Genomic DNA, 19342 nt, shown 5'->3' with positions numbered 1-19342 from the left:
ATTATCTTCTCTTATTATGACGATCTCATTATTTGCGTACTGTAAACCAGTAAACAAAGCTTGTTTTCAATATCAAGTGCGTCATAAATATTACTTTTATTAAACGCGATTTATGTCCACGAAAGCAGGTCGAAAACGAGCTGCTAGCTGGTCAGCCAGCTCCTCGCTTTATTCACGCTTGTATGAAACAATACGTACTCACGTTTAATTTCTTTTAACAATTGATTCTTTTACGAGTGTGTTTATTGAACTCACTCGAAATATGATAGGGCCATTTGTGAGTTTCGCAGCGCTAAAACGTAAGGTGTTATCGATAAAGTTTCTGTGACGAATTCAGCCACAGACCCGATGTTGAATAGAGATATAAAAACAATATACCGTTAATAAAAAACATACTTTAATCAATTACCTATCTAGAGGATACCAAAACTAAGATAAAACATAAGTTATTAAATTTAAAAAAAAACTGTACGCCTTTATTTTGTCATTCATTATATAGATTGAAACCAGCACCGGTATTCACACGGCAAAAAGCGTATGTCTTCGCTGTTTCCCTTCGTTTTCAATACTTAGCACTTGGCAAAGAAGTAAAGTTTGCATGATCAGCTAAACCAAATTTCAATCAGCGGTGTATTTTTTATATTATGGATATAGAAATGGATGCAGTAAAAATCTAGTGCATCATAATGTGTTCGATGCGCCCGCCGTTTTGCGATAAAGAGCGCCTGAACAGTATACAATGTATAATTCATATGCTGCAAACACTTATTTTAACGCGTTGCGCATATTCTATCTCTCCGATATATCTGTAATACCTAGTTACTTTACGTACATTCGGGTCGATAAAACATTGTAATGAGTTCTCTAGTATAAATGTTGTAGTTTATAATCCAAATACTGTTCGAGTTGTAGTACCGAGAAATACCATATATCTCGTATCTCTAGCAAGAAACGAGAAGAAGAAGACTACATACTACAAGCCTATCAGGAATTTCTTAACTATTAAAACCTTTAAAATCAAATTAAAAGAATACATTTTGAATACTCAAAAGTATTTACGTGCAGCGTTTACAAAAAAACAATATCCCAATTTAATTCCTATTCTTGTATTATATCGCGGACACATAATATTCTTATTGTACGTACCGAATACTATACTATTATATGTAATATTTATATACTTTGTTTAATTATTTATATTTTAATTTTTGTATATTAGATACAGTGGCTTTTTGTCGATCCCCCAAGATTGTGTACCCTAGTCGGGTTGTCTTATATTCTTTGTTTTTAAATAATTTTAATTTTGTAATGGTGTCCTCGGAAGACCAGCGTTGTGGCTCTCACCGCAACATTATGCTGAGAGGAGGCCTTTTTGGTATACACAAATACGCCCAGGTTGTTAATTCATGTATAATAATTTAGATTTCAGTTTGTGATATCAAATAAACAATTTTTATTTCTTTCTTCTTTCTTTCTACGTGAACAAAAGTCATCCATCTATAATTCTGTGAACTCTGAGATCATCTTCGGAATAGAAAATAAATACCGATAATTTATATTTGTATAAAGCGAATTGCGGTTGTCACCTTTCGTGCAGACACGTCGTAAAACGTCAACATAAGAGAGGTAACCTGGCTCGATCACAAGTAGCCGCAGCGTGCGTGCCTAGCCGGCCTCTGCTCCGGACGCAGCTAATATGATTATGACAGCGCTACGTGCCAGCTCCCAGAATCCTCGCACAAATATTCATTAATCTTTCACGGTCCGACGTCCGCTGCGATGGAGATTTAATCAGATTAAGGATCATCTTTTTTGCGGGAAAAGTCATGCCCCTTTGTTGCTAGTCGGCCATCGCTCGCACTTTTGTGCTGAATTTATGACGGCCGATGTTTGCTCTGAATGTAAAATTTTGTTGGGAAATTCACTTTTTTTATAGGCGCGCGGAGTGGCACTTGTGTCGGCGCCGCGGACCGCGCGACCGCCACGCAGTCTGCCGGCCCGAGGCAGAGTCGCCCTGCGCTTTTATGGCCGATATCTATTTTGCTATGTTATGAACTACTTACCTTTTTGAGGATCCCTTGTATAGCTCTGTTGGAACATAAGGTCCTTCGTTAGATCTCTTATTTTTATGTTTGTACAAATACCTACATGTGCATGTAACTAAGTGGGTACACTTAGTGATATGGTATTATGTTTGTACAATTTGTGAATAAAATATCGACAGTTTTCTAAAAAATGTTAACACTTAAATGGGCACGCGGCGAGCAGTCCGTTTGATTCGTAGATAGGGCGCGGAAGGCCGAATAAAAAGTAGAATTAAGCGCGGCGAAACGCGCGTAAAATTATTTTACCATTGTATGCAAATCGATGCCGGCGTGATTATTTTATTTCCTAAGAGGCTTGGAGTATAAATCTCGATTAAAAAATAAACCAGTCGGCAGAACTCTTAACCGATATCTAGATAGGTATAAAAGCACACTACCTACAGCTATTTACGCATTGTTTACAATACACTAATGGGTGATTTCAATAACCTATCCATCCGTTTTCTTGGCAAGAGGAACGTGTGTATTTTTACACGTATGGTATGCAGACATATTGAACATATATTTTAATGATCCATTGTAAAATTGTGTTTAAATTGCAAAGTAAAATTACGAGAAATTTAAATTTAATAGTAAATCTAATAGTACGTAGTTAGCTACTGTGTAAGAAAATGTTTTGATGCTTATAATAAAGTCGGTTTATGACAGAAAATCTAAGTGCGGAGGTGGTGAAAAGTCGTAAACTTAAGAGCTCAGTCAGACGTACAAGAAATGTATGAATGAGTAAATAAATACAACGAAAGTTGACAACAGCGAGCTTCGCGGACGTTTACAGTCGACAAAAAGGTCGTACGTGCTTGCCGAATGTGGAAATAAAATAGCTGCCATTTTTGATGAATTCTGCAGTGACAGCCGCGTGTCAGCTCACTCGACCAGCGATCTTTTGGAGCACATACCCAAATATCCCATTCACCTAAAATGGCTATCCTGTAATATATGCGATATATGTGAATACATATTACATGCCAACCCATATATAAGTTCGTGTACCCATTTAATATTTTTAGTTTCATTAGTCATGTTCAGTTAAAATGTTAGTCTTAAGTTATTAATCACTCTTAATTCAATTTTAAAGATTTCAATGAAGTTTTATGTATTAGGGTTAACACTAAAATAACTAGTTGAAATGTCTTAATGTTAACCCTTAACTGTAAAGTTTAGTAATAACTACATAAATCAGTTACATATCAAATTCTTGGTTAGCTCTTTATTTAAGTTTACTAATTCATTTGACTGATTAAAGCGATTACGTATACATTTTGGCGGACATACTAGAACTGATACAGCGACTATAAGAATATAATTCTTTTGTTTATTCTGTGTCCACCTAAATCGTAACAAAAGCATAAACATACAGATTAAAATAATAATCTGATAAAAAATGTACTATGTTAAAACAATTTCAAAACAGCTGAACGATGCGACCTCATGGGCATCGTAACATTCTTAACACTTTAGCGGGATGAGCGTCGGCCATCTTGGATATAAACGCATAACTCATTTATTAAAAGGAAACGCGTTGCGGGGTCTAATGAAACTTGGCGCAGCAAAAACGCAGCTTTGTCAGGAATGTGTCGCCCGCGCGTTCTGAGACGTGTACAGGCTATAAAAATACCTCGAGAGAGGCCGTAGCCTCCGCGCCCCTCTCCATTTCTTTTTCAATCAATTCAATCAACGCCCGCCGTTCGATTGGCTTTTGACGGCCGAATTTTGAGACATTTCAAACAATGTACTCGTGCTGTGACTGGATAAGGTTTTGGATTTTATTTTGCCATTCAAATCAAATTTGTTGTAAAATATATCTTGTTTTCTCTTGGAACCGTTGGAATATTGACTTAACCACAATCATACTCTTCCATAAGACTTCTTCATCAAAAATTGGCACAATTCTCTAAGCTTAGATCAATGGGAGCAGCAGGTCCTACATTTCCTGATCGATTTCGTCTGCATTTACTATGCGCCACTGTTCGCGGCTAGTCAGTAAATCTCGGAATAAAAAATGACACTTTTCGAATCCATTGACTTTCCTAACGGAAGTGTGAATGCCATCTGCTCTACTTTCTGCGCTTAGTCCTCATTTCATACAAAATGGGTATTTATAAGTTCTAACAAAATAGGGTGTTTTTCACAATTGTGTTCTGATCAAAAACATAACATCGAGATACAAAGAGTTCGCTTGCTATTTTGCCTTTTATTTTTTTCTACTAGTAAAAGTTTCAGTTCAATTTATACCAATCGAATGTTTTGTAATCTAAAACAACATTTACTTGAAAATGTATCAAAACACTTTTTTATTTATATGGAATGGTAATCGAAGACTGCCGCCGGTAACTTTTTGTCGCTGTTAATTTTGGCGGACAATGGGTGCATTCGGGGCCCGCGTCCGAACAATCGCCGTGGCGTGAGCTCGCTTAATTGCTCCACCGAATAATTTCGATTCCACCGACTGCATAAAGCCGGTATCCACCACAACATCACGACTGAATACGGACTTCACCGAGCAAGCCATTTATTGGAATCATTATTCGATTGATTCGATTGTGCTGTCCATCGCTATTGTTGTAACCTTGTCACTTATTGTAGAAACATTTGAATTATGAGAAAGTTGCGTCTCTATAAGCTCTACACTTTCCACATTAAACGGAAGCCGTTGGCAGATTGTTCTATCAAGATTACATAACACGAATATAATAACTAGTGTGTTATTAATAACCACATGTTGAACAAGGTAGTCCGTCATTAACACCCACTCTAACTTCGAAAGAATCTCGCTCGAGAGCCATCAAGCCACATAATGGTTCAAAATCACGCCTCAATTGAATGAAAGTGGCATCAACTCACGTTTCAACAGATGAACAGAGGTGACCCATAGTTAACCTGAAGTTAATTTACCAGTCCACCTGGGTGGTTCCAGCGACGATACTGTCTCGAGACATAACGGCTGGGTTTACGATCAAATCGCCCCAGTTGGTGCTTAATGTAAAACCAGTTTAAATACACTCGTAAATCTTTCGAACGCGTGCCCACGCTACACATGACGTTTTGTCTCATATACCACAACGTGCATTCTTTTCGACGCATCAGAATTACGCTCCATGTGTGGTTGGAAACCAATTATAAACAATTAACTGTTTTACTGTTTCACATTCCTGAGGTTTCCCTCGAGTCTCATGCTCGAGATTATTCAATCTAGATCAAATGTTACATTGTCAGATCATATTTAAACCTAAATTATTTCCGCAACACTAAACAGTAAAATACTTATTAAACGTAAAATTCATATTAGTGGCTGAATTTGAATATAGTGCTCAATAAAAACGCCTTGGCACCACAATGTAATGTAAAATTTAAATGGTTACTATGCGCATAAAACAATAGATTGAATAACGCTAACGTTAATTTTATTGGCCAACAAACTGCTGGAGTGAAAATGATATTTGATTAAATTTGTAGACGTTGCATTCCCATGGTGCGGCGACGCCGAAATAGCAGTACAAATGAATCTGAATGGCATTATGGCCGGAGATCACGTTGGACCATAAATCCCAACCCCCGATAGAACAATTAAAAGACGAGTTTAAAACAATTACGCAACAGTGGCCTCGGGCGTCTCGTGATGCTCCACACCATAGACTAAACTGAAACAGTGAGGATACGCTTTGGAATGTTAATTATTTTTCGATTCCTACTTATAAAAGAAGCGTCTTTTTCGTAGCGTCTCGAATTTCAAATTTTTATTCAGGTTTCACATTTAGATGTGATTTAATTCATTGTTTTTTAATAATTACCGATGTCATCTTTACAAGTGAACATATTTAAATGTATATAATGTATATTTGTTTACTATAATCTATTTTCTTTTGTTTAATAAATGTATGTCTCTTCTATATATTTCTAAATCTTTGAAGTTTGTTACAGGTATGTAGTCATATATTAAGCTAAAACCTATACATGTTAAATGCATATCTGATAGAATGCTTTATTGTTTAGTAGCTCTGTCGAGTGTTAATCGAAGTCAATTGTTTTACAACAATAACTCATACTGTATGTGTGACTGGGGTTTAATTGAGAATATCTATGCTCTACCCTCGGGCGCTTAGAGTTTCCGTTTTAATATCGTAAATGCTAACCCTGGACTAAAAGGTTTCTCGCACGTTCCTTGTTGTTAATTTTATCTTCTCTGGGAATACTGTTTCGAATTGGTATACTTATGTAAATTTGGCTCGTCTTACTGGTAATAAATAATAAACGCATTCTAACATCATTATTAATGGTAATCATCACTATCAGACTACCATGTTTATCCATAACACCCATTATAGGTAAGACTCCTCACAAAATCAGACAGATTGCCATTTTTAACCAACACTCCATATTTAACTGTGAACACTTTCGTATTTTTATAATACATTGGTATTATAAAAATACGACAAAATTTACAATCATGTCATGACATGTAAAATTATAAGGGACGTGTAGAACTTTAGCGGGCCCGCACAAGGGAGTCTCATTTCTGCAAATACGTCTCGTCCAGCGTCCAGCGGATCTGCATCCCGGCTGATCCCATTTTAATGGAGCCCCGGCAAACAAGCTCGGAGCCGCTTACCGGGAAATCCAGCGGGATCCTGTGCGCCACTTAGCTTGAGCGCACAATGTTTTATACTACAGCTCCCGTAAGCACTTCATACGTTACTTTAGCAGGAGCTAAATCATATTGTTGGAACAGTTATTCTTTTGACAACTTGATTTGTTGACGTAATAATATGATTTCTTGTCGTGTGTTTTGATTTTGTCGTTTGCTGGCTTCTGCTGAACCCAATATTTATTTTTAGATGAAATTATGGGAATTTGTGCTATTTCAGTTATTTCGTAAAGACGTGACTGAATTAAATTAGTAAAAACAATCTGTTACAATCCTTAAGACTTAATCAACCTGACATCTGCTATCTACTTGTGCTACCTATATCAACCACGCGAGCGTAAGCAAGGACCATAAAGCAAGAAAGAGAACCTGTATTTAAATGGCGGCGTACACCATTTATTTCACACATTTAAACGGGAATTAATCTGGCATTGTGCGGGCAAAGCGCGCTCAACGTTAATATTTCGCTTCGTATTGACAATATGCTCACACTAAGAGCTTTGATTCATTAGCTCGAGGCGAACGACCGGCACATAAAGGACCTGCATCCCTGCATTCGTTCCATGGATGCACCTCCGCTGACCTGCGCGCTAACGAGTCAACACAAGATAATGAACGCATTCAAAACGCTATGACTCGCCGAACACGAGACAACGCGCCACACAGAGACAAATCCAACCATTTATTATCATCTCACCCGTAGTGCCTACGGTGCGAAAAACTGTAACCCACATTAGTCTATAAAATAAATAAGATCGACGCGGCCTCAATAGCTCCATTGAATAAATCATTCCCTATTTGTCTTCCTTAACAGGTAGATTTTTAAATGAGCAAATTTTTATTCATGCAAATCTAACTTTACACGGGCAGAAAATGAATCCTAAACATGATTCTCATAAATAATCGAATTGGGTGAGTATAGTCTACGATAGTTGAAAACAACAAGGAAGCTTGCCTTTTTCCGCTGGCTTATGAATTCTAGATTATTATAACGTGACTTGGCCGTTTTACATAATGAAATCAAGGACGTCAAAGACCGATTGTGAGACCGTAGTCGCCCGTTTGGCATACCTAAATAATAAACAATTCGGATCCACTGAGGTGTTATTTTGGGTCACCATTTCACCAAACCGCTTGGAATTACAACATGTTAGTCTTTTTTTCAAGTTAGCATTATTATACTTTGATTGTCGACATTATTATAGTACTTCATCATTTTTCGTTTTAGACTATAGTCTCCTATAACGTTTCAAATTCTGTTCCTCAATTATACAAACTTTTACAATGTCTACTTTACTTTTTACATGAAGCTGCATATTATTTAAATGTATTGTATTACTTGAAATTAAATAAACTAAGTGTCATAATCCGCATCATTATTTATTTTCCTAATTGATTGATTCTACAACGTAAGTATGTAGGCACATATACACATTTTTCATATGTTTTACATCAGCCACAGAACGCATATTATTATCACTTTTCTACCGTTATCGTAATACTGAATAGCACCGTTGATTTCTCGAAAGTACCTACACGGTGACAGCAAAAGCATAAACAATCCTTAAACTTTGGAATATCATCAATGACTTAAGCATACGAAAATTTTCCACTATTTGTATTCCGTCTGGAGAATTCGCCCGAGTCCCGTGCTGAATGCAGGCTATTTTAAATGGAAAGACGGCACATTGCATAATCACCAACGTGATTCGTTATCAGTATTCGGTACTAAATATTTATTTCCCCCCTGCTTTTTACGATACTTTGCGGATGCTCGTAAAAATGTTCTAGACGTGGTCGATTACTTACAATGAGCATTTTCAATTTCTTATTTGTTCAATAGCACAATAGTTAAATATATATAATATTACTATCTACTTGGTGGATCTTTTATTTGTTTAATATCATCAGATAGGTCTTTTTGGTACTTATAAATTGAGACATGTAACAGAAAGAATTGAACAGAAACAAACTTATGATAATAAACAAAAGTAAAAATTAAATGTCAATCACAACGTCATTTCATCAAAACTGTTTTTGTATGTGATCAAAGCACCAATTTGTTTTAAATTCTCTCACGAAGTGTCGCTGATGCGGGGGCGTATCAACCTAAGGGCTTTTATGGCTTAAACTCAGGGCCCCGCGGCTGCAAAGGGTCCCGCAGTCCCCATTAAAAACCATAGTAAAATTTTTTTTTCGAGAAATAATATGTAAATTAAAAAAAAAAAACATAAGTTTGGCAACCCAGGTTGTCGTTCGATCAAGCCTGATCGAACAATTCAACATCTTTGCGCGTCTTGTGGACGAAATAGATAATTCGGTATAGGTATACTTTTTAGCGGGCGTTTGCGTTTATTATGGGGGATTTACCGCAGCTTATCCCGACACAATTTTGTTCTTGTCGTCATATTTGAGATATTTGATTTGAAGAGATTTATTTATTTTATTATTTATTCTTATGCCGTACAGGCGCCTACATCAGTATAAAAAATAATTTCTTGACAAAATTGCAATTAGTAGAATATTTAATAGGCCCCCGAGTAATGTAAGCCCAGGGTCCTAAAAAGTCACAATCCGCCCCTACGCTGATGGATCTCTAATGACGAGGGCGCAGCAGGCTCCAGGTTCGATTCGCCGTGACGATTGTTTCAACTACCGGTTTTAGATAATTATTCGGGATCCTTAGTCTTCGATGAAACTCCCATGGTTGTGTTAGTCAAATAAAACACTATTTTTATTATAAACCGTTGTGTTGTCTTTTTTGTTACAAAACTTTTAGAATGCCTATCCATCAAGGGTTCATTGTTATTTCGTTAAGTCTTCATATTTTCTTAACAAGTACTTGAAGGAAACTTGAATCCAAAACGATCCTAAAGTTTGTAATTGTGATTTCATTCAAACTGCTTAGTTTTGTGAAACCACAATTGCCAAATTACTCTGCTGTTCAGAACTTCTGCTGATAACTTACTGTCGTTAAACGAGACTATAACGACACTTTCAGTATATTAAATTACTCTATACATTTATGAAATGTAAGGAACCCTTTTTTGTGTCATCTCCAAAATATTAATCGCCCGTTGTAGGTACCTGTTTGATTTTAATACAAAGACAGATCGGGCATTAATTAAGGCGAGTTGATGAGTTCGCGTCCGGCCGTCATTACGTACATGCGGAGGCGAGAGGTTTTTTTTTAATTCGTCATTATTCTGTGGCGTAAAGAAATGTTAATTCGAGGCAGCGTGAAATTAACAGCGGCCGCGTTTGCTTTGTAGGGCCGCGCCGGCTTAGCTGACGCTCACACGGATTACTCGCTGGTAACGAAATGTTGCTACTGTGTTGCCAATTCAGCCAGTCAAAAACTAAGAACGTACATTGGCATGTCGTTAAGGTATTAACTTCATGCATTTTTCGTCTACTTAAATCGATCGTATCTTAAGTTAACCGCAACACTTTGATTGTTTCTGAAGACTGCAATAATAACCGAACAACTTGTACAATGGAATTCGAGTTGTCTATGTCGAATGACGTATTCGTTGCTACGCATTAACATGCATATTCTCTTGCTATTTTCATCTTGCTTTTGCAAGCAGTACAAGAAGCTGATAAATTCGATAATCTTCAAGTGGCAACATATATGTTCTTCGTTGCTCTTGCGAGTTGCTCCGTGTAAAACTAAACTTAAACACACAACGGTGACCACTCGGCCCCGCGCTCCTTTCTTACTATACTCTCTTATTTGCACTCGATTACTCTTTTTGTACACATTCATTAACCAAGGATTGTTGAACATCAATTTACAAGTCACAATTGTGATTTAAAATATGAAGTGTGGCTGTTTCTTTCATCGCATCGTACTCAATGTGTTGTTGGCCGTTGAAGCATTACTAAGTTATTTGCGATGTACATATTATATATTCTTTGAACACATTTGCTAGTTCAAAATGATAAATCCACATTATCTTATAAAAGATCCTTGAAAAGCTGTATTTCATCTTTAATTCCTAATCTGTCAAGACGTTGATTATAGAATCTCCTGATTTCTGTAAAAAACATTATAGCATCTTAAAATTAGATATTATTAAAAGCCGACAAAATATCTATTGTCTGTCTCCTTGTTGCAGTGGTATCGCGTGGAAAAGATTCAACTAAGCCCAGAGCTGAAGAAGAAGTTCGTGCAGCTGCATGCTGATGAAGAAACCAAAGAGTTCCTATCGTCGTCCATCGACAAGTCCTCATGGGTGTGGACCCAAATCTGGTACCTGCTAGCAAAGGCTGTACTTAAACACTTCTGGTCCATCACTGATATAAATGGGTAAGTTGTAGTCTAATATTTCTCTTCACAGTCGTATTCCTCATGGCTGAGGGTCGTGGTCATTACATGGAATTAAACACATATAACAACTTTCGTAAAGGAGTGGTTTGCCATTGCCTTCTCCATTTCACACACAAGTTAATATAAGCAACCAGTGTGCAGGTTTCCTCATGATGTTTTCCTTCACCGGAAGCAAGTGGTGGTCGATGAAAACTATCAGAGAGTCAGATTGGTATACAAAATCATGTGGCATGAGTAGGATTCGAACCTTTCGATCCACAGGCGGGCGTCTTAACCATTACACCACCACGGCTTCTAATATTTACTAGACTGTAAAGAAGAAAAAGATTTGTAATTGTTATTATACCCGCTACGCCATTTGTAAATAGAAAAAACTGAAATACAACTGAAAGAAAAATTTCATACAACAACTTTGTATGAAAATTGACACAGTAGAGCTCAACTGCAGTCTTAGTAGACTGTATTTCAATCTTTGTCCGTCGCAGCCTGGACCAGTATATGTTGTCCATGTTATGACACCAATTTCCTTTAGGTGTAAATAACATTATTGTGTTTAACATAAGCAACTTCACGCAGTTCTGATAAGGTTAAGGAAATAACGAAGGTAAGTCAGACATATCAATGTTTCCGTCGTTATTTGTTTCTTTTTTCTATACATCTGCATCTTCTTCCTCTTAGTATTACTTTGTGATGAACTTTAAAGATTCCTTTATATATTACTTTCACGTATCTTAGGAAATTAGGACTTCTGATTTGTTGATATCTGTTCTACTTTTTTCTTCTCTACATATTATTTCAAAAGGCGCACCTCGTTCGCTCCAAACACAACACCCAAACTTTTTAATTTAACAGTAATGAATCATTTCTCTCACAAACGATGAATTGCCGTTTGAATAACGACAATGGAACATTATTAAGTGCGTCCAGATTCGTCCAATTACTCCAATTACAATCTCCCGGTAGCTGTAAGCACACGAGTACGAACGAACGTTACATTATTTCCTCATCCATTGTGTCGTATCTGCACAAATTAACTAATTTGAATCGTTTCGACGTGGATCAATGCTGACGTCTTTTAGTGTCGATAGAATCTAAATTCACAGATTTCACTTCATATTAAGATTCAGATGTCTTGTAACAGATCAACAATTTTTGCAAACGGTTTCAGTTGTTGTTTCTATTATATTACGAACAATTAAATATAAAAAAAAACATGGCTATGGCACTTAACAATAAGCAAAGATTAGTGTGTTAAATTAAACAAACATTAATGACCCGTATAATTTGTTTGACATCAAGCAATAACTCATCATTTATGATGTCGTACCCTCTTAAAAATTTAGCTTGGATGTGATTTATGCACCGATTTTCCCTAAAACTCATATTGTAATAATGAGACATAGAAGAGCATGATGCATTTTAAACATTTCTGAAAAATTAGCCGCAGAATCAATCGACATCAATCAATCGAACAACATAAAAATACATGGTTTCAATCATTAATGACAGAATATTTATTATCAACAGTAAAAACAACATCTAAAAGCTAAACAGGCTACTATAAAAATAATTCAATATATTCTTGTCAATTATCGATTTTCAAAAGTTTTGCGGGATAATAAATTTTGCCTATTTAGATTACGAAACTGGTGGCAGTGGTTTCGTAACATTGATTTCATTAACAATTTCAGTGCATTACTTTCACGACATTGAAACAAGGAATACTTAGGACTTATATGTATATTGATAGTCTAAGGCACAGAAGAAATAAAAAAATCGTTAAAAGTCCAATCGATATCGATAGAACATGGCACATCACTGCCCGCGTCCGGAGCTCTGTGAACGCACTGAAAGCGATCACGGCGGGTGTCTATAGCACTCCACTAATAAATAATTTAAATAAATTGACGGACGAGATTTACTCATTGGCTGTTTCCGTCGCTCAATTACGCTTTATTTATCACTTGCTACCCGTCGACCAAAGACTCCCGCGCCGGTTTCTTCATTTATACTCGTTGGGTGCTCGGTTTTTGTTGCACCGCTTCTTCTTCACCTGCTTTTTCATGAGATTTATGTAACTTAATAGAAGAAAAAATAAGTTGGGCTTATATTATATTTATTAGATAATTATTTCAACATACTAAGTGAAAAGATTGATTAAGGAACGACAGACACATGACAAAATCAATGTTGTTACATATCAATGAAATGAATGAAAACATGTATGCGATTAGGAAATAAAAGAATACGAAAATTTTTCTGCTATTTCTCGAAAGATATATAATGGAAAATTTATAAAATACGTACTTAAATATAAAACGGTTTATAGCAGACACTGATTTGACGCGGTACCGATGGACACCGATACAAAAACAACATATTTAGGTAACTCCCGCACACTTCGGATACCCAAAACTAGTGAGATTTTCCATCGAAAATCAATTTCACCTGTTTTATGTGTATTTATGTATTTTCAATTGGGACAAACTCGAGAGAAAACCAACTAAAAATACAATTGCATATGCACTTTGGCTATTGTCTTCCAATCCTAGGACATGAATGAACTCTTGCCGGTGTCACTATTGACTTTATCCGGTCTAAATACCTAAATGAATACATTTCAAATAAACTTCAATTTAACCGCTTTGATTTGTATTTATGTGCATCCTCCTTACGGATAGTGCTGTTAATTTGTTAGTTCCTGCGTTTGATTGACACGTAATAAATGACAATGTTAGGTGGCAACTGTTTTTGTTATCTAGAATGGTTATTTCTTCTTACTGATTATTTGGGTAAAGTTGATGAAAATGCAGCAAAGAGGTACCAACCAAAAAATAATTATTGATGTATAAAACCATTTCTGAAGCCAAAAACTTCGACCCAATATACACAATAAGTCCACTCAAGAGCTGAATAAATAACTGCTTATTAATAACGTGATAAAAAGCAACGACCGTTATTGGAAACCAATTTGGTAATTTAGACAAACGCACTTCAATCAGCGTCTTGACAGAAAATAATGAGAGTGTAGAAATGGTACCTACTTTTTGATAATACACCTGACTTTGATGAAAATGGCATATAAAAGAATCGGAATGTGTCAAAATCAAAACCCTGACAAAATATTTAAGAAAATATTATCAAACCCTATAATATAGACTGCTTCGTTTCATTGTCGGGTCAAAGTCATAATAATTTCAGTAACAAGAAGTCCAACATCAGTATTGGCTTCCTGTGGAACACTTTTTAGCGTCAACTAGCTATGTTTTAGGTAAATTCAAATGAACGTCTTTCTATAATCTCCTTGTTTTGTGATTTCACAGAGATTCATTGACACGAGACAATAAACTGCCGAAAGCAATTGGTGGCTCTTTCGAATTTCGAATTCGACACAAGCCGATCACATGTCACGGCGTCGTCGCTGATTTTCGATTTACCGTACATTGTCGCTTACAAAAGGACATACGACTTGCATATTATATTACTTACAAAGCGATTGTTTCATACATTTTGGTGCAATTTTTACATATGTGTATTGTCACACATTCCTAACCTTGGGAAAACTTATTCTAGGACTAATGTAGTTAGGTCAATTGCAAAAATGTTTCGAAATTATTTCTATGCTAGAACGCTAATTTACAAAGCAGGCTATTAGGCCATCCAAAATCCCGAAGTTCCTTAGGAAGCGAAACCGCGGAGACCAGGTAGTTATTATTTTTATTCGTTTATATATTATCCCTTGAGGCTTAAGGCGACAAACTATCCATAAGGAAAATACCTTTAAAATGCAAATATATCCATAAAGGCCCCACATCCAACATTAACGCTGTTATTGGAGACTTTAATTACCGTGACCTTCTTAAGACGAGAGTTAATAATGCAAAAATGCCGTATAATTATATTTTGGTCGCCATTAACGTGTGCTTCTTTTTTATTCGCGTTACCTCTCCGATGCTTGTTTTTAATAACTTTAATGAGGTACCTTAAGCAATCTCATAACTTATGTGTTGCAATTTCGTTGTATAATAAAATATTTGTAATTATTTATTTTGAGTAAATTAATGTCATATTATTTTGTATTTTCCAGATAAAGTAATAACTTTATTCTCATTGAGCGGAATTCAACATTTTTATCATCCTAAAGTTATGTCAAAAGTATCAAATGATACAACAAAGCAAATAGCAACAAAAGGTGTACCTATTGTAAAACGTGATAATATAATGGCTCAATAATCTAGTGCAGTACAGTAATAAGGTGTTTACTAGAACAACTAAACGCACAAACCTCAAATGATACAAAGACGGTCCTGCAAACAAGTTGTGGTTTAATTCTCTGGCCGGCTATCATAACATCGTAGTATCACGTAATGCGAATTTATTTATTGTACGCACTAAACGCCGTGTGGTCCTTACTCCTTATAGCGCGGCGGTCGCCACTTTTCAAACGGGCCACTGCGATGGTTCGATAGTGTACCATTAGCGCGAAGAGTCGCGCCGGCATCCAATTGTGCGTTTAGATATCGCATACAAATGTCGATCGACTCGCTCCGCTCTGGACCACAGCGTCCCTCTTCTCCCCCCTCATGTGAATTCAATCCCATTGTTGCCGTTATTATTGCATGTACGTAATCGCTAATTTATGAATCTTACTGGCACACCCGACCCGATCTAATCTGTCTCTAATAAGCTACGTTTAATTTATACGCCTGCAAATGCTAAGCCATTCGCGGGATGGCATACGATTTCACCTAATAAGTATAAATTATCTAGATAAAGTAGAATCGTTTACACTTATGGAGAGACGTATGCGTATGGCACATATGTGCTTAACAACTCCCACAAACCCATATGGGTTTATGGGAGTGCGATATAAAAACAACAAAGATTGACGAATCGATACCAGTCAATTGAGCAATTTTGATATCCAAAACAGTATCGCATGGCGAATGCGATGCGCAGCTGTAATTATTATTTGCAACAAAAAGGCGACAGGATCGTAATAGGGACTGAAAAGACGCGCCGGGCTCGCCGCCGCCGTAAAAAGCGCAAAGAATACACCTCGATATGATCGCACAAAGGCCGCTCCTGAATCCTACCTCAATGCTAATTTCCACTATCGCAGTCGCCCTCATTCATTTTCAATCGAAGCCAGCCTCCACTTATTTCTATTTTTTTTAAATCACATTAAAGAATCGAATATGGTGGACGTTTTTTTGCGCGAGCGGTGCGTGCGACGCGATTTATTTATTTGCGGGCTTTTTTAAAACGACATTCCGGCTCGCTGTATACTTGTGTCTACCCGCAATTGGCATTTCGGACTAAGCGCGAGCTATACAAAGTCGACGGTTTTAACGGTTGTTTTTAACGCTCAAACCATCGCACAAGAAACGAAGGATACAAATAAATTATTAATCGTTTGTCCTGTCTTTTATAAATTAAAATTGGTTCTTTTTTTGGCCGAGCGCGCTTGAGCGGTGTATTTTTTGTGTTTTGTTGTCTGTCCTCGAATTTATTAAAAAGCTTAAGCCAGAGGTGAGCAATTAAATCTGTGACAGAAATTAATACGAGAACAGCCGGGGTGTTCTCGACCGGTCCTCTGGGTATTAATTCACAGCTTGTATGCTTTATTAATCCTCTTATTATAAATAAAGACCTTACTCACCAACCTTCGAGGTAGTGTTCCGTCTTGTGTTGCGGCTAAACGAAATATTGTGTTTTAATTACGATTTATGTTGGGTACAGACATTAAACAAATACTTTCTATGTAATATGAGTAGGCAGATGACAAAATATGTGCCATACTACACTTACATTATGACGTCAGTAAAGGTAAAGTAGAAGGATTGATTTCTTTATTAGGTTAGGTTAGTCCAGTGACTACAATCTCTCAATGTTTTAGTCATCACATATCAGATCCCAGGCAACCGTAAATCAAAGCAAAGGTGTATAAATTATCGCCCTACGTCCGCCGGTCCGGGAAATTCATGAAAATTATCTAATTACGTGTGTGCCGGGAGAAAAATCGCGAGTTACTTACGTAACCGCCTGGAAAATTACTAGCATAAATCAAGCGGCGCGCGGGCTGGGGGACGGCGCCTGATTTTCCATTCGCTATCTTTTACCTTCGCACTTAGAGTAACTATTTTCGTGTGAAGTGGCGTTTGTAACTTGAATACTTTTGTTTTTGTAAGCATATATTTGTCTACTGTGTTCTTAATTACATACTAGCTTCGCCAGTCTTTTCCGGACTTGTCTCCCCACAACATTTTATTAAAATCTAATCTATCTTACATAGATATAATAGCATATAATTTAGTCTTTTAAATTAATTGTAAGAAGAACAAAAACGAAGAGAATACTCCTGCATTATTTTTGGATTGTTAAAAATTACCATCGCAATAAAAGCTGTTTTGGTCACAACTTTTTTAATATATAATTTTCGTGCTGTAGGGACATATAGCTATACTAACTGTATGCCTCCGTATTATTTTGATTTATTTCACCCCGTAATGAAAGCGTACGTCTCGTGTTGACGTACAAGAAATCCGGCTGCGGAATCATTTTAAAAATCACCTCACCTTTCTTCGCTATAGATAAGGTCGTTAACTAAGTAGCTGCATAAATCTCGGGCATCATAAATTCAGTAATAAAGCAGGATGAGCATTACCGCAAATAGGTGTTACCTGTGTGAAAAATAAAACGGCGGACGTTGCGGCCGGTCTCATCATGGACACAAATTAAAATGATTATAGAAGTGCATCCATATCAAGTTTCATAAAACCCAAGATGGGCCAAACCTAAGAAGTGCTTAATCTCCTCATAGATTGGCAATGAAAACTATGCGAAATAAAGAAGTAACAATTTTTTTCAATGAAAAATTTAACAACGAAATTTCATTTGTCTGACCGTATTGAATTTATCAGCTTAAAAAATAAACGTATGAGTTTTCGAGTTTAATTTTACGAATAATCGTCTGCCTATCAACTAGCTTTGAGAATACTGTTTTTGCCTCTGAGCTATCAAGTCATGGCAACATGTAATGTTTCTGTAGTTATCGGCGGTATCGTTAAGCATCTATGCGATGAAATATCTACTCTGTCCTTATTTCACACATCCACTGTGGAGGACACATGATGGGGCGCTCATACATGCTCGTTAACATGGAAAGTGCTACATTCCTCGACACCGCACATTAGGCTGCGGCCACCTGTAATTATTCCTCAGCAATTTGCTGTTAGATTCCCCAATCCCGAGCTGACAACATGTAATACTCACCGCCACTTTAACGACTAAATTTAGCTGTGCTCTCATTTGTTTATTATCATCAGCCATGTTCAACCGACCATGCACAATAGAAGGGAAAATTAACAAAGAATCTAGACTCCATCGTTTTAGGGTAAATCGAAACAGAAAGAATGTTTGCTCTACGATCCACCAACTATGATCAAAAGTGGTTGATCGAAGATTATTTTTTTTCCTTTTCTGAAAAAAATAACCTTTCACTCTAACACTTCATTCGTGTGAATCCAAGGATTTTTTGAAATGAAAACTTCTTTAGCGGCGTTGTGCACTTTTTGTTATGGGTAAAAAATGTCAAACTTAAACTTAAACATGTCAGGACACGTGACTTGATCGAAAATTCGTAAAATGTTAAAAATGCACAACGTAATATTTAAGTTTTTAAGTTTTCTTCTGCCGGCACTCCAGGAAAGCAAAACGTTTTTTTTTCCCTCCCTACTGGTGTGCCATTGATCTTTATATTTGGATAAAAATGACGAATTGGGAACAATTGGGTTTTCATGCAGCGCTGCCCGCAATATTTGACCTCAGGTAATTCAATATCTTTTACAATTGGCCCAACCTTTAGCCGTGAAAGACAGACAGATAGATGGATTTTCATTTCATAATAAGACGATTGTTAATTGTTATAGCTCCTGGACATTCCAATTTCCTAATAAGTTTGGTGGTGACAGGTCGTCTGACGAGCGATGCCTTGCGTAAGCACAATCGTTTTGCGTAATAAAGTGCAAATGACGTACGTATCGGGAACAGGAGCGCTTTAGACAGGCTGAATGTTTAATAAAAGATATATTGTTTTACTTATTATAATCCCAATTGCGAAAGCTCCCATCATTAACTCCCCTCTCTCAAACAATGAAACGGAAAGTACCTAGGTATAACACCTTCAACCTGATAATTTGGCGCTGATGACACTTATATGCTTACTTGAGACGTTTAGTTTACCTATGTATTTAAAGGCTG

At 36.7% G+C, this 19342-nt stretch overlaps 1 protein-coding gene across 4 annotated transcripts in view; it reads left to right on the top strand.

Moving 5' to 3' along the window:
• The window catches only part of LOC128673047 (uncharacterized protein), a 55503-nt gene that overhangs the window by 8890 nt on the left and 27271 nt on the right, over nucleotides 1-19342 (top strand). For all 4 annotated transcript variants that reach the window (XM_064436202.1, XM_053750641.1, XM_053750640.1 and 1 more), the window contains one exon: nucleotides 10869-11059. In XM_064436202.1, the coding sequence (XP_064292272.1) occupies nucleotides 10869-11059 (191 nt within the window). The remainder of the gene's footprint in view (nucleotides 1-10868; nucleotides 11060-19342) is intronic.

The sequence above is a fragment of the Plodia interpunctella genome, chromosome 10 (assembly GCF_027563975.2).
Source record: "Plodia interpunctella isolate USDA-ARS_2022_Savannah chromosome 10, ilPloInte3.2, whole genome shotgun sequence".
Classification (NCBI taxonomy): Eukaryota; Metazoa; Arthropoda; class Insecta; order Lepidoptera; family Pyralidae; genus Plodia; species Plodia interpunctella.
This window is presented reverse-complemented; position numbering and strand designations above follow the sequence as displayed.